Below are 17,584 nucleotides of genomic sequence, written 5' to 3' on the forward strand. Positions count from 1 at the left end.
ACATTATAACTTCCCTATAAACATGTTCTGAAAGTTTCAACTTACTACCCTCAGCTATTCTTAAGATCTGCCTTTTTGATAAACTGGATGCACATAGTGCCTTTTTATGTAGTTTAAGATACCCTTCAACATTCTGAAGTGTTTCACCTTAATATCCTTGGCCTTTTTGGATACATCCAAAATCGAAACTTTTCCCTTGACCGAAGGATAAATCCCGCACGTAAAGAATGAATAAATATCATAATTTACAATACTTGCCCCAGGGATGTTCGGGGCTAGGCATCCCTTGAGGCATAGCTATTTGACTAGTTTGGATAAAACGACAATTAGAAAATTTCCACTATTGTTGAGGGAAGGGGCGCGCATAAAGAGACAAGGAGGGCAGGTTGTCTTCTAATCTGTCTTCAATATACTTTGAAAGTTTCAACCTAATACCCTCAGCTGTTGCTTAGATATTGCTGATTTACTTTTTCACATCCAGCTAAGACAAAATATGTATTGGTTGTGTTTGGTGTTTTCGAAATATCATCCTGCTTAAATCGACCAACAAGAATAAATTTCAAAACTGTGGATAAGACAAAATAGCCTTTGCACAGGTAACAAAGGAATTTAAATGTTTCGGCCTAGGGGGAAATTCAATAGATTTTGTCTTTAATAGGAACAGATGCTTTTTGGATAATTTTTCAATAGCCTCGACATTCATCACATCTATCCTGTTAGGGTGGGGCTTCCTGGAGTCCATCCTTTTACGCTCTGAGGCAACTGAATGGTCGTGGACCTATTTTCTGTATGTTTGTCATGTATTGTGTGTTACATATGTGTTTGATGGTAAGAATACTGTCGCTTGTTGTTTTTATTTTTGTTCGTCAGTATGGAAACAATGTATATCATAATATAATATAAATTGTATATATATATATATATATATATATATATATATATATATATATATATATATATATATATATATATATATATATATATATTATATATATGTGGTAAAATTCTAGTTAAATGACTTCTTGCTTTCTCAGAAAGGGTTTAGGTTAGGAAAATGAAACTTTCAGGGATGAATCTACAGACTAAAATATGACCCAGGAAGGTATTTTGAAGCAACTACCTCTACTCCTGCCCCTCTAGAGGACCCTGACCTTTGATGACCTTTAAAAATATGTGTATTATAAAAGTGAAACCTAGCAAAATAGATCTTTGGCTTAATTGAAGTAAAACAAGATTGTTTTCAGCTTCATAACTTTGCTCAATTCCATTTATAAGGTTTTAAAGACATGCAAATACATTTCTTAAATTTTGAAAAAAAAAAAACATTGATTGGCTGAAAATTCTACTCAAATAACAGGACTTGCATTTTCGGAACTAAAGGCAAAGAAAAAGCAACTAGTAACTGAAAATTAAGGTAAAATGTTGTTTTGTCAAAATTGCAATAGGTATAAACCGGTCATGTAGGCAAATTTCAGGGCCCTCTAGAGGGAGAAGTAGTAGAGGTGGGTACTTTAAAATACCTTCCCAGGACATACTTTAGCCTGTAGAATCATCCCTGAAAGTTTCATTTTCCTAACCTAAACCCTTTCCGAGATAGCACAAATCACAACCGGGACACAGGGAATATAAATGACGACCGGGACACAGGGACACAACTACAACGGGGACGCCGGGGGCACAGGTGGGATATATAAATGACGATCGGGACACAGGTATTGTTCGAATAGAAATTACAGACCGGGACACCGGGACACAAATGACGACCAGGACACCGGGACACAGGGAATGTAAACGACGACCGGGACACTCAAAGAGAAATTACAAAATGGGACACCGGGACACAAATGACGACCGGGACACAGGGAATATAAATGACGACCGGGACACAGGGACACATCATTAGAATAATGACGTATAGATCTGAATACGGATTGTTTTTCCCATGGACAATTATATGTTGCATGTTCAAGAGTCAGTAAACCTGAGAATCTATTTATATGCAATATATATATATATATATATATATATATATATATATATATATATATATATATATATATATATATATATATCTATTCACAGGTGGGACACAGGGACACAACTACAATGGCGCGTAACGACTTACGCACGCGGGGGGGCGCGAAGCGCCACCCCAACAGCTATTATATATATATATATATATATATATATATATATATATATATATATATATATATATATATATATATATATATATATATATATATATATATGTATATATGTATATATATATATATATATATATATATATATATATATATATATATATATATATATATATATGTATATATATATATATATATATATATATATATATATATATATATATATATATATATGTATGTGTGTGTGTGTGTGTGTGTGTGTGTGTGTGTGTGTGTGTGTGTGTGTGTGTGTGTGTGTGTGTGTGTGTGATACGGGTTTTTGCTGTCCAGTGGTGATCTGTCGAACCAATTCGATTTCAGTAAAGGTTGGAACTTTATTCAGTTGTTGAAATAACTCGTTTTGTAATTGTTATATTTTATGGCCTATTATTGTAATTTTTGAATTTCCTGGTGTGTTTTTTTTTTTTTCAGATGTGTAGAATGTCTTCCAATCCTATCCTGCTGCGTGACCTGAATGAGTATCTTCTTTGTAAAATATGTTTTGGCTATTTGATCGATGCTACTACAATAACAGAATGCCTACATTCTTGTAAGTTCCGTCATTAATGATTCTATTGCTTCAATCTGATGCTGTCTTTGGCATAGTTTTGTGATATCGATAGGATATAGGCGTGTCCTTTATTTTCATCTAGGGGGCATGGATGGCCGTCCCCTAGCCATCAGATAAAAAAAAAGTCCGACGTTCATTGCTCAAACAATATTATGAGCTTAAGACGTTGAATAGGTTTTTCCAACTATTAATATATACAATATAATTAAATCTAATGCTTTTTTATATTTTTGTGACTTAATCAAGCAGTTCGTGGTAAAAAACTGTAAGTACAGAGCGGCCCGGCTCAATAGTAACCGAAACTCTAAAAAACATAATTTTGATTAAAATAGATACATCAGACGAATTGAATTTTTATGCTGATTATAAATATATAAGTTTCATCAAGTTTAGCTCTACCCATCAATAGTTACGACCCTGAGAAATTTTGCTTCATTTTCGAAAAAAGGGGAAAACACCCCATAAAAATCATAGAATGTTAATGAAAATCACACCATCAGATTCAGCGTATCAGATAACCTTATTGTAGGGGTTTCAAGCTCCCTATTGCCAGAAGAATGTGGATGCGGGTTTATTTGTTTTTTTGTTATTTTTTTCCCATCGGCCCAGTGAACGGAAATTCAAAGTCCTGGTGCCCTTTTTAATTGACCAAAGAAGTTGGAGGGCAACTAGGCCCCCTCCCACGCTCGTTTTTCCCAAAGTTACCGGATCAAAATTTCGAGATAGCCATTTTGTTCAACATAGTCGAAAAATCTAATAACTATATCTTTGAGGACGAGTTAATTACCCACAGTCCTCGGGGGAAGGGCTGCAATTTATTAACTGTGCCCATTTTTTACGTATAGTATTGGTTATTGGGAAGTATACATACATTTTCATGGGGGGATTTTTCTTGTGGGGGGGGGGGGGGTCGGGGAGAGGGTTATGTGGGAGTATCTTTCCATTGAGGAATTTTTCAGGATGGAAGAGAATTTCCATAAAGAGGGCACTGGATTTCCCAGCATTATTTAAAAACAGTCAAAAATTAATTTTAAAAAGTTTTTCCAACTGAAAGTAAGGAGCAACATTAAAACTTAAAACGAACAGAAATTATTACGTGTATGAGGGGGTTTGTCCACTAAAAATACTAAAGTATTTTTAGTGATTTTAATAGAACTTTTTATCAAACAGTTCGTGGTAACGAACTGTAGTAAGGAGCGACCCGGCTCAATAGTAAACGAAACTCTAAAAAACGGAATTTTGATGCTAAAAGATACATCAAAAGAATCGAATTTTCACGCTGATTCAAAATATATAAGTTTCAATTAATTTAGTCTTTTTCATCAAAAGTTACGAGCCTGAGAAAATTTGCCTTATTTTGGAAACTAGGGGGAAACATCCCCTAAAAGTCATAGAATCTTAACGAAAATCACACCGTCGCATTCGGCGTATCAGAGAACCCTATAGCAAAAATTTCAAGCTCCTATCTAAAAGAACGTGGAATTTCGTATTTTTTGCCAGAAGACAAATCACGGGTGCGTGTTTATTTGTTTGTTTTTTTGTTTTGTTTTTTTTCTTTTTCCCAGGGGTCATCGTATCGACCAAGTGGTCCTAGAGTGTCGTAAGAGGGCTCATTCTTACGGAAATGAAAAGTTCTAGTGCCCTTTTTAAGTGATCAAAAAATTGGAGGGCACCTAGGCCCTCCCCCACGCTCTTTTTTTCCAAAAGTCAACGGATTAAAATTTTGAGATAACCATTTTGTCCCGCATAGTTGAAAACCATAATAACTATGTCTTTGGGAATGACTTACTCCCCCACAACCCCTGGGGGAGGGGCTGCAAGTTACAAACTTAGACCAGTGTTTACATATAGTAATGGTTATTGGGAAGTGTACAGACGTTTTCAGGGGGATTTTTTTTTGGTTTGGGGGGGTGGGGTTGATTTGAGGGGGCTATGTGGGAGGATATTTCCTTGGAGGAATATGTCATGGGGGAAGAAAAATTCAATGAAAAGGGCGTAGGATTTTCTAGCATTACTATAAGAAAACAATGAAAAATAAACATGAAAACGTTTTTTCAAATGAAAGGAAGAAGTAGCATTGAAACTTAAAACGAACAGAGATTATTACGCAAAGCGAGGTATTTAGGAGGAGATAAATACCTTGCTCTTTATGCTAAAGTATTTTTAGTAATTTCAACTATTTATTCTACGGCCTTTCTGATTCAGGGGTCATTCTTAAAGAATTGGGACAAAACTTACGATTTAGTGTAAAGAGCGAGGTATTAACGAGGGTACAAACCCCCTCGGACACATAGTAAAAATATAAGAATATAAAAGTTTGTTACGTAAGTTAATGCTTAAGTTACGCATATTTTTTACTAATTAAAACTTTCGTTAAAAATTAAAAGTTCTAGTAGCCTTTTTAAGTGACCGAAAAATTGGAGGGCAGCTAGGCCTCCTTCCCCACCCCTTATTTCTCAAAATCGTCTGATCAAAACTAAGAGAAAGCCATTTAGCCAAAAAAAAAATTAATATACAAAATTCATTTCAATAATTTATGTGCGGAGAGCCAAAATCAAACATGCATTAATTCAAAAACGTTCAGAAATTAAATAAAAAAAAACTAGTTTTTTAAACTGAAAGTAAGGAGCGACATTAAAACTTAAAATGAACAGAAATTACTCCGTATATGAAATGGGTTGTCCCCTCCACATCCTCGCTCTTTACGCTAAAGTTTGACTCTGCCACAATTCTACTTTTTTAAACAATTAAAAGCTTTAGCGTAAAGAGCGAGGGATTGCGGAGGCGACAACCCATTTCATATAAGGAGTAATTTCTGTTCGTTTTAAGTTTTAATGTCGCTCCTTACTCTCAGTTAAAAAACTGGTTTTTTTTATTTAATTCTAATTAAAAGGCTTTTGGGATTTAGGGGGCTATGCGTTTTTATTTGTTTGTTTTTGTTTTTTCCCCCAGGGGTGATCGTATCAACCCAATGGTTCTAGAATACCAGAAGAAGGTTCATTTGAACGGAAATTAGAAGTTCTAGTGCCCTTTTTAACCGACCAATAAATTGGAGGGCTCCTAGGCTACCTTTCTCGCCACTTTTTTCCCAAAATCGCCCGATAGAAATTTTGTAGATGGCCAATTTGTTCACCATAGTTTAAAGGCCCAATAACTATGCCTTTGGGTATAGCGTAACCCCACAGCCCCAGGGGAAAGGTCTTTAAGTTATAAAATTTGCCCATTGTTTACGCAAAGTATTTGTTATTGGGATGCAAGCTTACATTTTGGGGTAGGGTGGGAAAGAATTTTCTGTTGATGGTTTTTCCGTGGGGAGGGAAGTCTCCAGTGAGTGAAATTGTAAGGGGAAATTATACGCTTCGGGAATTGGTCAGAATTATTTTACAAAATCTTTTTTATGTGTCTTGCTTTCTCTTTTCCGTCTTAATTAATACGTCCGGAGCGCCTAAGAGTGATTGTTCGGGGTAAATTTTCATCGGGATTGAATTGTCTAGAGGATGTTTCCATGGTGAAGGGGTTTTTCCGTGGAGATGGTGTCAGATTTCCGGGCAGTATATAAAAAAGATCAGAAATTAAATAAAAAAATCAATTTTTTTCTATTGAAAGTAAGGAACGACATTAAAACTTAAAACGAATACAAATTAAAGTTTTTTATCGTTTTAAAAGATAGAGCTATGAGAAAGAGTCAAACTTAAGCGTAAAGAACTAGGCGTTGAGGAGGGTTCAGCTCCTTTCACATGCGGAATAATTTCTGTTCGTTTTAAGTTTTAATATTTTATATCTTTTTAGTTTTTTTTTTTTGTATACGAATCCATAGTGTGGGTTGCTATTTGTATGTTGGAGAAACTTTTTCAACAATTTTTAATCCTGGCACGAACAGTATTCTTTAATTTGATTTTATAACTCCTGAAGTTGACCTGAAAAATAAAATAATATCATTCCCAAAAGATTCTATCCATGCACTTTGACAACTTGGATACACTTGCAGTATTTTCATTTATCAAACAGGTCGTGGTAACGAACTGTAGTAAGGAGCGACCCGGCTCAATAGCAACCAAAACTCTAAAAGACGGACTTTTGATACCAATAGCTACATCAAAAGAATGGCATTTTAATACTGATTTTAAATATATAAATTTCATCAAGTTTAGTCTTACCCATCAAAAGTTACGAGCCTGAGAATATTTGCCTCATTTTAGAAAATAGGGGGAAACACCCCCTAAAAGTCATAGAATCGTAACAAAAATCACACCATCAGATTCAGCGTATCAGAGAACCCTATTGTAGAAGTTTCAAGCTCCTATCTATAAAAATGTGGAAATTTGTACTTTTTGCCAGAAGGCAGATCACGGATGCGTGTTTATTTGTTTGTTTTTTTTCCCCAGGGGTGATCGTATCGACCCAGTGGTCCTAGAATCTTGCGAGAGGGCTCATTCTAACGGAAATGAAGAGTTCTAGTGCCCTTTTTAAGTGACCGAAAAAATTGGAGGGCACCTAGCCCCCCTCCCACGCTAATTACTTTCCCAAAGTCAACGGATCAAAATTCTGAGATAGCCATTTTATTTAGCGTCGTCAAAAAACCTTATAACTATCTCTTTGGGGATGACTTACTCCCCCACAGTCCCCATGGGAGGGGCTACAAGTTACAAACTTTGACCAGTGCTTACATATAGTAATGGTTATTGGGAAGTGTACAGACGTTTCCAGAGGGATTTTTTTGGTTGGGGGAGGGGTTGAGAAGAGGTGTATATGCTGGAGGAACTTTCCATCAAGGAATTTGTCATGAGGGAAGAGAATTTTTTCAACTGGAAGTAAGGAGCAGCGTTAAAACTTAAAATGAACAGAAATTATTACCCATATGAGGGGCTCACCTCCTCCTAATACCTCGCTCTTTACGCTAAAGTATTTTTGTAATTTCAACTATTTATTCTACGGCTTTTGTCATTCAGGGGTCGTTGTTACTGAATTGGGACAAAATTTAAGCTTTAATGTAAACAGCGAGGTACGGACGAGGGGTGAACCCCATCATATATGTAATAAAAACATGATAATACAGAAGTTCGCTACGTAAGCTAATTTATAAGTTACGTATATCTTTTACTAATAAAAATATTCGTAAAAAATTAAAAGTTCTAGTTGCCTTTTTAAGTAACCAAAAAAACCGAAGGGCAACTAGGCTTCCTCCCCCGCTGCTCTTTTTCTCAAAATCATTTGATCAAAACTATGAGAAAGCCATTTAGCTAAAAAAAAAAATCTGAAAATTTCGTTTTAACTGTTCCTCTGCGGAGAGCCAAAATCAAAACATGCATTCATTCAAAAACGTTCAGAAATTAAATAAAAAAAAAAACAAGTTTTTTTTAACTGAAAGCAAGGAGCGACATTAAAACTTAAAACGAACAGAAATTACTTCGTATATGAAAGGGGCTGCTTCCTCATCAACGCCCCGCTCTTTACGCTAAAGTTTGACTCTTTCTCTCAACTCTTCTTTTTAAAACAGTAAAAAACTTTAGCGTAAAGATCGGGGCGTTGATGAGAAAGCAGCCCCTTTCATATACGAAGTAATTTCTGTTCGAAAAAAGGTACTAGATCTCCGTTCCAATCAAATGACCATCCGTTCCATAAGAATCTTATATCCCGGGAGCATAACTTACAACCCTTGCACCTGTGCTGAGGAGGGGGGTTATGTCCACCTAGAAGCCTTTGTTATATGCTCTTTGGACTATTGCTAACAGAATGGCTATCTCACAATTGTAATTGGATGCGGTAGGGGAAGGCGGATTGTCAGGTGGGGGGCTAGCTACCCTAAAACAGTTAAGACTCTCAAAAGGGAACTAGAACTATACATTTCCAATCAAATGAGCTTCTTCTAAAGTTCAAACAACCAAACTAACCATAAAAAGCTTATATGGCCCTGGGACATAACTTACAACCCTGGCCCCTGGACTCTGGGTGGTTGTGTGAACCACTAAGGCCTTGCTATGTGATCTTTGGACTGCTTTTGAACAAATGGGTATCTCAAAACATCGGTAATATATTACATCAAAATATATAAACTTCCTAATATAATAGCTTAATAGCTATAACATATAATTATCCGTTATTAATTTTATTTTAGAACAATCGTATATTGTCTTGTGTTTTTTAAACAAAAATGTTTGTTTTGTGTTCGCTTTCCCGTTGAAGACTCAAACGTCATTCCAATCTTTTCATCCTACGATACTAAACGACACAATACATAAAAATGTTTCAACTTTTTAATTTAAAACTTCGAAGTCTTTAGACTGCTTTTGAACAAATGGCTATCTTAAAACATCAATAATATAGCACATGAAAAAAATATAAACTTCTTGATATAATACCTTAATAGCTATAATATATAAATATCAGTTATTAATCTTATTTTAGAACAGTCGTATCTTGTCTTGTGTTTTTTTTTTTATAATAAAAATTTCGGTTTTGTGTTCACTTTCCGGTTGAAGACTCAAAAGCCATTCTAATCTTTAAGCGCACTATCCCTTTCGATTTCCAATCGAATGAGCCGTTTTCGAAGTTACTGCAACAACAAATGACCAGCTCAAAATTTCTATCGGATGTAGTTTGGGAAAATACGAGGGGGGATCCACTCTCCCATCACTCTGAATCTCAGAAAGCGTAGTAAATCTTATGATTAGCAATCCAATAAGCCCCTTCCGAAGGTTACACGATCATCCTTTCTATATAAACCTTATATGCCCCCAGGGTATAACTTACAATCTTGCCCTGAGGGCTGTATGAGGCTTGTCATCCTTAAATGCGTAATTTCTGGACCTTTCAACTACGTTGAACAAAATGGCTATTTCAATATTTTGATTGGATTTGTTTGGAGAAATGGTGGATGTGTGAGGGGTTAGTTGCAGTCCAATCACCTTTGACCATTAAAAAGGGCACCAGCCCTTTCAATTTCCAATTGAGTGAGTCCTTTTCGAAGTTTCTACAACAAACCCAGAGAAACCTTTTCTGAGAAAAATATGGAATAATTATCTGGAAATTTCTGTATTTCCTCCTTTTTAGCTTGTCCTAAAGAGGTCACAGAAATCAATAATATCCATTTACGATTTCAAACAATGGAGCAGCACTGCTTTTTAACCTGGGTGGAAACATCAGGTTGCATATCTTAGCGGTCGTGGCCACTGTATGGGAAAGCTTTTCGGTCCGTCATGTCCAAACTTCATGGAAGAATAGCAGCATCAAGCCGCTTGAGGCCAACACTTTTCCATTCAATTCTATTTAAATTTTTCTCTTTATTTCTCCAGACGAAGTTCCATCGTACTTTAAGTCCTTTTTTGTCATAAAAACAATCAGAGTACAGTTTAATAACTGTAGTTATCTGACTTTAATAGCTCAAATTTTGACGTTTTTTTTTTTAACTTGGATTATTTCGTTCACTTTGATGTTGTCTGGAGTGCTTTAAGGCCATTCCATACTTTGAAAATCATTTCGTGAGCCTCAACGTCAGCTGACCGTCTCAAAGACAAAAGGTCCAGAAAAAAATTTTCCCAGCACCACACGGACCCCAAAGCTACCAAAACGATCTATTTCCTTATCTATGTCTTTTTTTCTTTTAGTTTGCAAAACGTGCATAGTAAAACACTTGCGAGGAAGTAATTTCTGCCCTGCCTGTGACGTCTTGGTTCATAAAACGAAACCGCTAATGCATATTAGGTAAGATGCTATGTAATAATTGTTGCATTAATTAATTTAAAATAAAGATGTGGCTTAATAGTTCTTCAATTATTATTAAATAGGACATAATTTCTGCCCTGCCTGTCCCGCCTTGATTCATAAAAACGAAACCGCTGATGCAAATCAGGTAAGATGCTATGTAGTAATTTTTACATTAGTTAATTTAAAATAGAGATATGGCCTAACATTTCTTCAATTTCTATTAGCTAGGATACGATTTCTGCCAATGATGTCCATACAAATATTAAAATAACATATATTCAAAACAATACATAATAAAAAGAAGCTGCTAGTGTACATCAGGTAAAATGCTATCCAAGTATTTGTTCTCTGGTTTATTTCAAGCAAATATATGGCTAAACATTGTATTTAATTAGTATTTTTAAACTTGGAAATTAGAAAAATTTAATTGTTTAATATGTAGCCTTTGATATTCGTATGGTTGAAAGGTATAAATCAGCTGTCTTTTTGGTCAAGATTAAGAATTTTTTGGGTTCTTGAGCCTGTCAAATTTAAGAGAGACGAATTAAAGAAAGCAATAGGAGATTACAGCGGAATCATAGATAACTGTAAAATTCTGAAGATCCGGGCGTGTAGTGACTGGCGACGACACTTACGAAAAATCCAGTTAGGCATTTTTATGGCACCAAACGACAAATAACTTAAGATCTGATACGTCTCTGTCCTGGAATATCAGCCCCAACCTACTGTTTTTAACCTCTTTAGGTTTGTGTCTTTTGACTTTACTTTGAAGGAAACTACAGGTGCATTTTTAGAATTGACGCCCTTTGAGACACCGTTCTAAGCGGAAGTACTCCGTTTGACAGAGCTGTTCTTTTTCAAGCATCCAGTATTTGCCGTCCCCTCTTGTTCCACGTAGTCCAACCCTATCGTGTTTGGCGTGTTTCCCTTGACTGACGGCGGTACCATTCTAGATAACTCATCAGCAATGTCAAAAACTAGCGATTCAAGTCGAATTGATAACATGTCGCAGTGGTTCCCTATCGATATTACAGATAGCCAGGCTTGTAGTTCGCTTTTAAAGTACCGTTTCGATCATCTGTTATGTTTCCAAACGGATATTAGGAGCCCTTGGAATAAGCGATGCATTTTTGGTAATGAGCCTAATGCAAAACGCGTAGCCTGTTGAGGAATGGTCGACTGGTTGGTTATTATATGGAAGAATCACAGCTAGTTTTTACGCGCGGCAGGACCCCACCTGATGAAGGTGTGTGGCCCGTGAGCGGTCGATAAGAAGTCTGTTCCCCGAAGGCAAAGTTTGTCAACTGTCTTCGTTGCTTCACGGTCAAAGATTAAGTCAGTATGTGGCCTCGTTCGGACTCGTTAAAATCAACCGGTTGGGAAGGGGCCTTCAGTATGTAGGCTATTTTCCATGTAAAAAAAAGATCCGCTTGTGGAAAGAAGGAAGTATTAATTGGGCCTTCTTAGTAATGTAAAGCTGTATGGATCATCTTGTCGTGAGCAGAAAAAATTCGGATAAATAACAAAATTGTTGATTATGCATTCCAAGGAAAGTTTGTTCTTAGGAACAAACTTATAAACCTCTCAAGAACTAACGCAGACAATAATAAATTTGTATGCATATGGAGCTTCAAATCGTTCATGGCAATTAATGAAAAAGTGAATATAAACCTTTATCAATAGAAGCTGAAACTTCAAAAAAAAATAAAATTTTGACAGCAAGGTATCAATTAAAGGAACCAGGGGTTTTGCCAATTTTAAATTGCAAAATTAAGCTTAAGCTTCTGCATTAAAAGCTATTAGTACTGGGTGGGCCCTGGAAGAGTCATATGGTGCCCAAGAAGTGCACTTTGAAGACCATTTCCGGAACGGAATGGCTGGGAAGAATGAAATAGGCATTATTGATAATCTTCATGGCTGAGAACCATATTTCTGAGGCTTGCAATTACTCATTTTCGATATATCCCCTCCCAGTCCCCTTAATAATATCATAAATTGTTTACTTACTAACGGAACTAGAAGTCTACTTTAACACGATAGAGAGCTGTTTAAGGGCTCATTTAGAAGCTAATTTTTATATCAAATCGCTTTTTATCAGTTGACTTGATAATACCATCATAAAGTGTCATATGACACCCAAAAAGGATACTTTGGGTTTTTTCTACTTTTTTAAATGATAATTCCAAAAAAAATGTCTTTTCTAATGAAAACACTGCAGAAAAGAAATTTTCGAATCTAGGCATGGGTAATAACTAGGGGTAAGACATCCCATCCTCAATTGCCGCCAATAAAACAAGCGTTCAGGCAACACCGTAGAGATGTTTAAAGCTTCAATTCAAATTATCGATTATTTCAGTGCGCTCTTTGTAATTGAAGAGCATTAAAAGCCGTATTGAGTGGTGATAAGACATTGAAGTCTTGGTTACCTAATTGTCTAAAAAGTTTCTAGGATTTAATAAACACGTGATTTGAAAAAGCGAATAGTATAAAGAAGACTCTTATAGACAACACGCTTTAGTGCAGTGGTAATAGATTTGTCTATTGGCCATGATAAGATACGTTCGAATCTAGGATAGAACCTTGTTTGAAATGTCTATTCAAACAGTCCGTGGTAACGAACTGTAGTAAGGAGCGACCCGGCTCAATAGTAACCGAAACTCGAAAAAATAATTTTGATACCAATAGTTACATCAAAAGAATTGCATTTTAATGTCGATTTTAAATATATAAGTTTCATCAAGATCAGTTATATCCATCAAAAGTTACGGGCCTGAGAAAATTTGCCTCATTTTACAAAATAGGAGAAAACACCCCCTAAAAGTCATACAATCTTAACGAAAATCACACCATCAAATTCAGCGTATCAGAGAACCTTATTGTAGAAGTTTCAAGCTCCTATCTAAAAAAATGTGGGATTTCGCATTTTTTGCCAGAAGACAGATCACGGATGCGTGTTTATTTGTTTATTTGTTGTTGTTTTTTCCCAGGTGTGATCGTATCGACTGAATGGTCCTAGAATGTCACGAGAGGGCTCATTCTAACGAAAATTAAAAGTTCTAGTGCCCCTTTTAAGGGAACAAAAAATTGGAGAACACCTAGGCCCCCTCCCACGCTCATTTTCTCCCAAAAGTTACCGGATCAAAATTCTGAGATAGCCATTTTATTCACCATAGTCGAAAAACCTAATAACTATGTCTTTAGGGACGAATTACTCCCCCATTTTCTAGCATTATTAGAAAAAACAATGAAAAAATAAATATGAAAAGTTTTTTCTACTGAAAGTAAGGAGCAGCATTAAAACTTAATACAAACAAAATACGCATATGAGGGGTATTCCTCCTCGTTATACCTCACTCTTTACGCTAAAGTATTTTTAGTAATTTCAACTATTTATTCTACGACCTTTGTTATTCAGAGGTCATTCTTAAGGAATTAGGACAAAATTTAAGCTTTAGTGTAAAGACCGAGGTATCGACGACCGTTGAACCCCTCATATACGCAATAAAAGTATACGAATATAGAAGTTCGTTGCGTAAGTTAATTTGTAAGTTACGTAGGCTATATTTTGACCAATGAAAACGTTTGTAAAAAATTAAAAGCTCTAGTTGATTTTTTAAGTAATCAAAAAGTAGGAGGGCAACTAGGTCTCCTCCCTCGCTCCTTTTTTCTCAAAATCTTTTAATTAATTGCAATTAATTAATATGCAAATTTCGTTTTAATTATTTATGTGCGGATAGCCTAGATCAAAACATGCAAGACCAAACGTCCAGAAATTAAATTTAAAAAAAAACAAGTTTTTTTAAATGATAGTAAGGAGCAACATTAAAACTTAAAACGAACAGAAATTACTCCGTATATGAAAGGGATTTTCCCTCCTCAACGCCCCGCTCTTTACGCTAAAGTTTCTAAAAATAGAGTTAAGAGAAAGAGTCTAACTTTGGTGTAAAGAGCGAGGCGTTGAGGAGGAAAAGCCCCTTTTATATACGGAGTAATTTCTGTTTGTTTTAAGTTTTAATGTTGCTCCTTACTTTCATTTAAAATAAAACTTGTATTTTCTATTCAAGTAGCTATTCATTTCCAATGGTCAGTTCTCTTAAAATGTTCGTCAGAGACGCAAAAAAAATATTGAAAACACATATTTTCATAAAATATATTAACTATACATCCTGGATTCTTATTCAAACTTCACAGATAACTGAATTTTTTTGTGTCCAATACCTCAAGGATGCTAAGAATAAATACTCTATGTACTCTTTCTTCTTATAAATCCCACATTTTTTAAACTGAATCTAAGAGAGATGCGAAGTTAACCCTATATTAGCAAAAACTCATACTAAATTCAATAGTTTCTTTGCCTAAGTTTGGAGCAAAATCTTTTTATAATGGCCATTGTAAGTATTTTCAAAAATGAAAAATGTACATTAAACATATACACACACACAAGCACACACACACACATATATATATATATATATATATATATATATATATATATATATATATATATATATATATATATATATATATATATATATATATATATATATATATATATATATATACTTATGGCTAAACTTTTAAGGAGAAACTCCTTATTTTGGGAATTTTCTCGTGACCCAACCAATTTATGAGTCTATATTGTGCCTTGATGCTAAAACTAAAAAACAAAACTGTGGGTCGATTCGGAATTTATGTAAGTCAGATATTTCCATGAATTTCCTTAAAGCCTAAACAACGTGTCAAAGCTTTTAGGTCTTCAAAGTACCGCTCTTTTTTTAATGATTTTTTTGTTATTAAACTAAATCTCTACAGTCTCCTCTAAGAACTTGACTTAACTTTGACTTAATGCTCCTGCCGAAATGCTTCCGGTGTCGAGAGCGATGCTACATGGTGCCTCCATTTGGACCGGTCTCTTGCAAGGATGTGGACATCCTCCTGAATATTTGTCATGACTAAGAAGGCACCTGTCGTGTCTTTCCATCTGGTTGGGGGACGACCTCGTGGGCGTGTCCCGCCGTGCAACACGGGATCAAAGTCAAAAATCGTTCGTACGGGAGTTTCGGGGGCCATGCGAAGAAGATGTCCGTACCAGCGTAGTGTTCGTTGGGCGAGTTGGACTGAGAAGGGCGTTTGAGCAGTTAACGCCAGGAGCTTCTCGTTGCTAACAAAATCGTGCCAGCTTAGTCCTTCAATGTGGCAAAGATGTTTTGTTTGGGTTATATTTACGGTGCTAAGCACAGACTGAGTGGCTGGCCAGGATTCGGCTCCGTAAAGAAACACGGATCCCACCGAAGCATTGAATATGCGCATCTTGGTCCTACGGCTGATAGAAGATTTCCTCCAAAGGGCACTTAGTCTTCCCACTACTGCTGAAACTTTGGTGATTCGATGCATTAGATCTTTAAAGATTGATCCGTCATTTGAGAGGATAGAGCCAAGGTATGTAAATTCCTCAACAATCTCAGCTGGTTTGTCACCGACCATTTGGACTGGCGGGGGACGCGGCGAGTTACGGGGTTCAAAAATCATCACTTTTGTCTTCTGCCAATTAATCGACAGCCCTATCTTTAAGGCTTCATCAGCAAGGATCTGTAGGGCTTCTGTGAGCTTCGATGGCGAATCGGAGACAAGAGCAAGGTCATCGGCATAGTCAGCGTCTGAAAGTACTCTATCACCGTAATGCAACTCAAACTGGAGGCGTTTTATGGTCCGAATCATAATGTATGACACAATTAAATATTTTTGGGGCAGCAGAACTGCACTCTCAATAACTTAGAAAGCTAGTTTCCAATAAGTTCTGTTACATTAAAACAATTTTTTTCTACCTATGCTTTTTGATCCAAATGTTGCAAATTGTTAACTTTTTCAAAAAGGCGTGTAATATTCTTCTTGATTTTCTAGGATAAAAATGCAGGCACTCTAAGAATTGCACTCTTAGTAACTTTGAAAATCAGTTTCAAATAGTTTATTTTACATTAAAATAGTTTTTTTTTACGACGGTTGCTTTTTGACCCAAATATTGCATATTGTTAATTTTTTCAAATAGGTATGTAATATTCCTTTTGATTATCTCGGATTACATTACTGTTACTGGTCTATCACCTGACGATCTTATGTATATCTATAAAGATTAGCACGTAATTAATAGCTCAAGCTTTCTAGAAGACTTTAGTAGCTCTACAGATTTTGCTTGTTATATGATCTGAATATTCTTTATGATCATCTGAACCATAAAGCACCTACAATAGAATTGAAAACATGATAAAAACAAAAATAATAGAAAAAGAAAATGGTTAAATGTAGTAGCCTAATATCTAACGTCAGTGTAATCAGATTTTGTAATAGATGGGCCTTAATTTCTATTCTCTTTGAATACGTGGAAGATAGCAACAGTTTGTTTTCCTTTTTTTTTTTACTATAAATTATGAAGACCTATTTTGCCAGATTTAACTTTTATAACACCAAGATCATTAAAGGTCATCAAAGATCACTGCCCTCTGGAAGGAGTAGGAGTGGAGGAAGGTGCTTCAAATTTTCCAATGAGATAATTAGGGTTCTCGATACATTCCTGAAATTTTTATTTACCTTAATTAGTGGTTGGCATAGTGCGGCTCTTTGGCCCCTTAATTGCGACCCTGATACAAATATCTACAGAAGGTGCCATAATATTTGAATTAAACAAACTATTAAGAAAAAATTTCATGTTATTCTGATGTCTTATTTTGAGGGGCTCTTTACTGGAAAACAATAAAATGTCATCAGGTCATCAGATCTCCTTTAAACGAAAGCTACTACAATTTTTAAGCTGTTTTGGGCTATTTGTTTTTTAGCTTATATTTGTCGAATTTTCGCCCAAGTTTCTTTTTATGTTAAATTTAACTTTTATAACTTTTTAATTTTCTATTTCTATCAAGTTTTTTTTTTGCTTTCTCCTATTTATGTTAATGTATAATGCTCGCATTTAAATTTAGCCCATCAATTATCCTCTCTGGCTCATTTTGTTTTTGTTTTAGGCCTGATCACACACTCCAAGATCTCGTCTACAAAATGGTACCTGAACTATTCCGGTCAGAAATGGCGCGTCGAAAAGAATTTTATTCGGAACACCCAGATACAAGTAGGTGCA

General features: G+C 35.5%; 1 protein-coding gene across 1 annotated transcript in view; it reads left to right on the forward strand.

Annotated features, from left to right (window-relative positions):
• LOC136027573 (polycomb group protein Psc-like) overlaps window positions 1-17,584 on the forward strand; it is a 99,795-nt gene that overhangs the window by 11,780 nt on the left and 70,431 nt on the right. Inside the window, exons 2-4 of the mRNA XM_065704953.1 lie at window positions 2,624-2,733; window positions 10,359-10,455; window positions 17,472-17,575. Of these exons, the coding sequence (XP_065561025.1) occupies window positions 2,625-2,733; window positions 10,359-10,455; window positions 17,472-17,575 (310 nt within the window). The 5' untranslated portion in view covers window position 2,624. The remainder of the gene's footprint in view (window positions 1-2,623; window positions 2,734-10,358; window positions 10,456-17,471; window positions 17,576-17,584) is intronic.

The sequence above is a fragment of the Artemia franciscana genome, chromosome 5 (assembly GCF_032884065.1).
Source record: "Artemia franciscana chromosome 5, ASM3288406v1, whole genome shotgun sequence".
NCBI lineage: Eukaryota > Metazoa > Arthropoda > Branchiopoda > Anostraca > Artemiidae > Artemia > Artemia franciscana.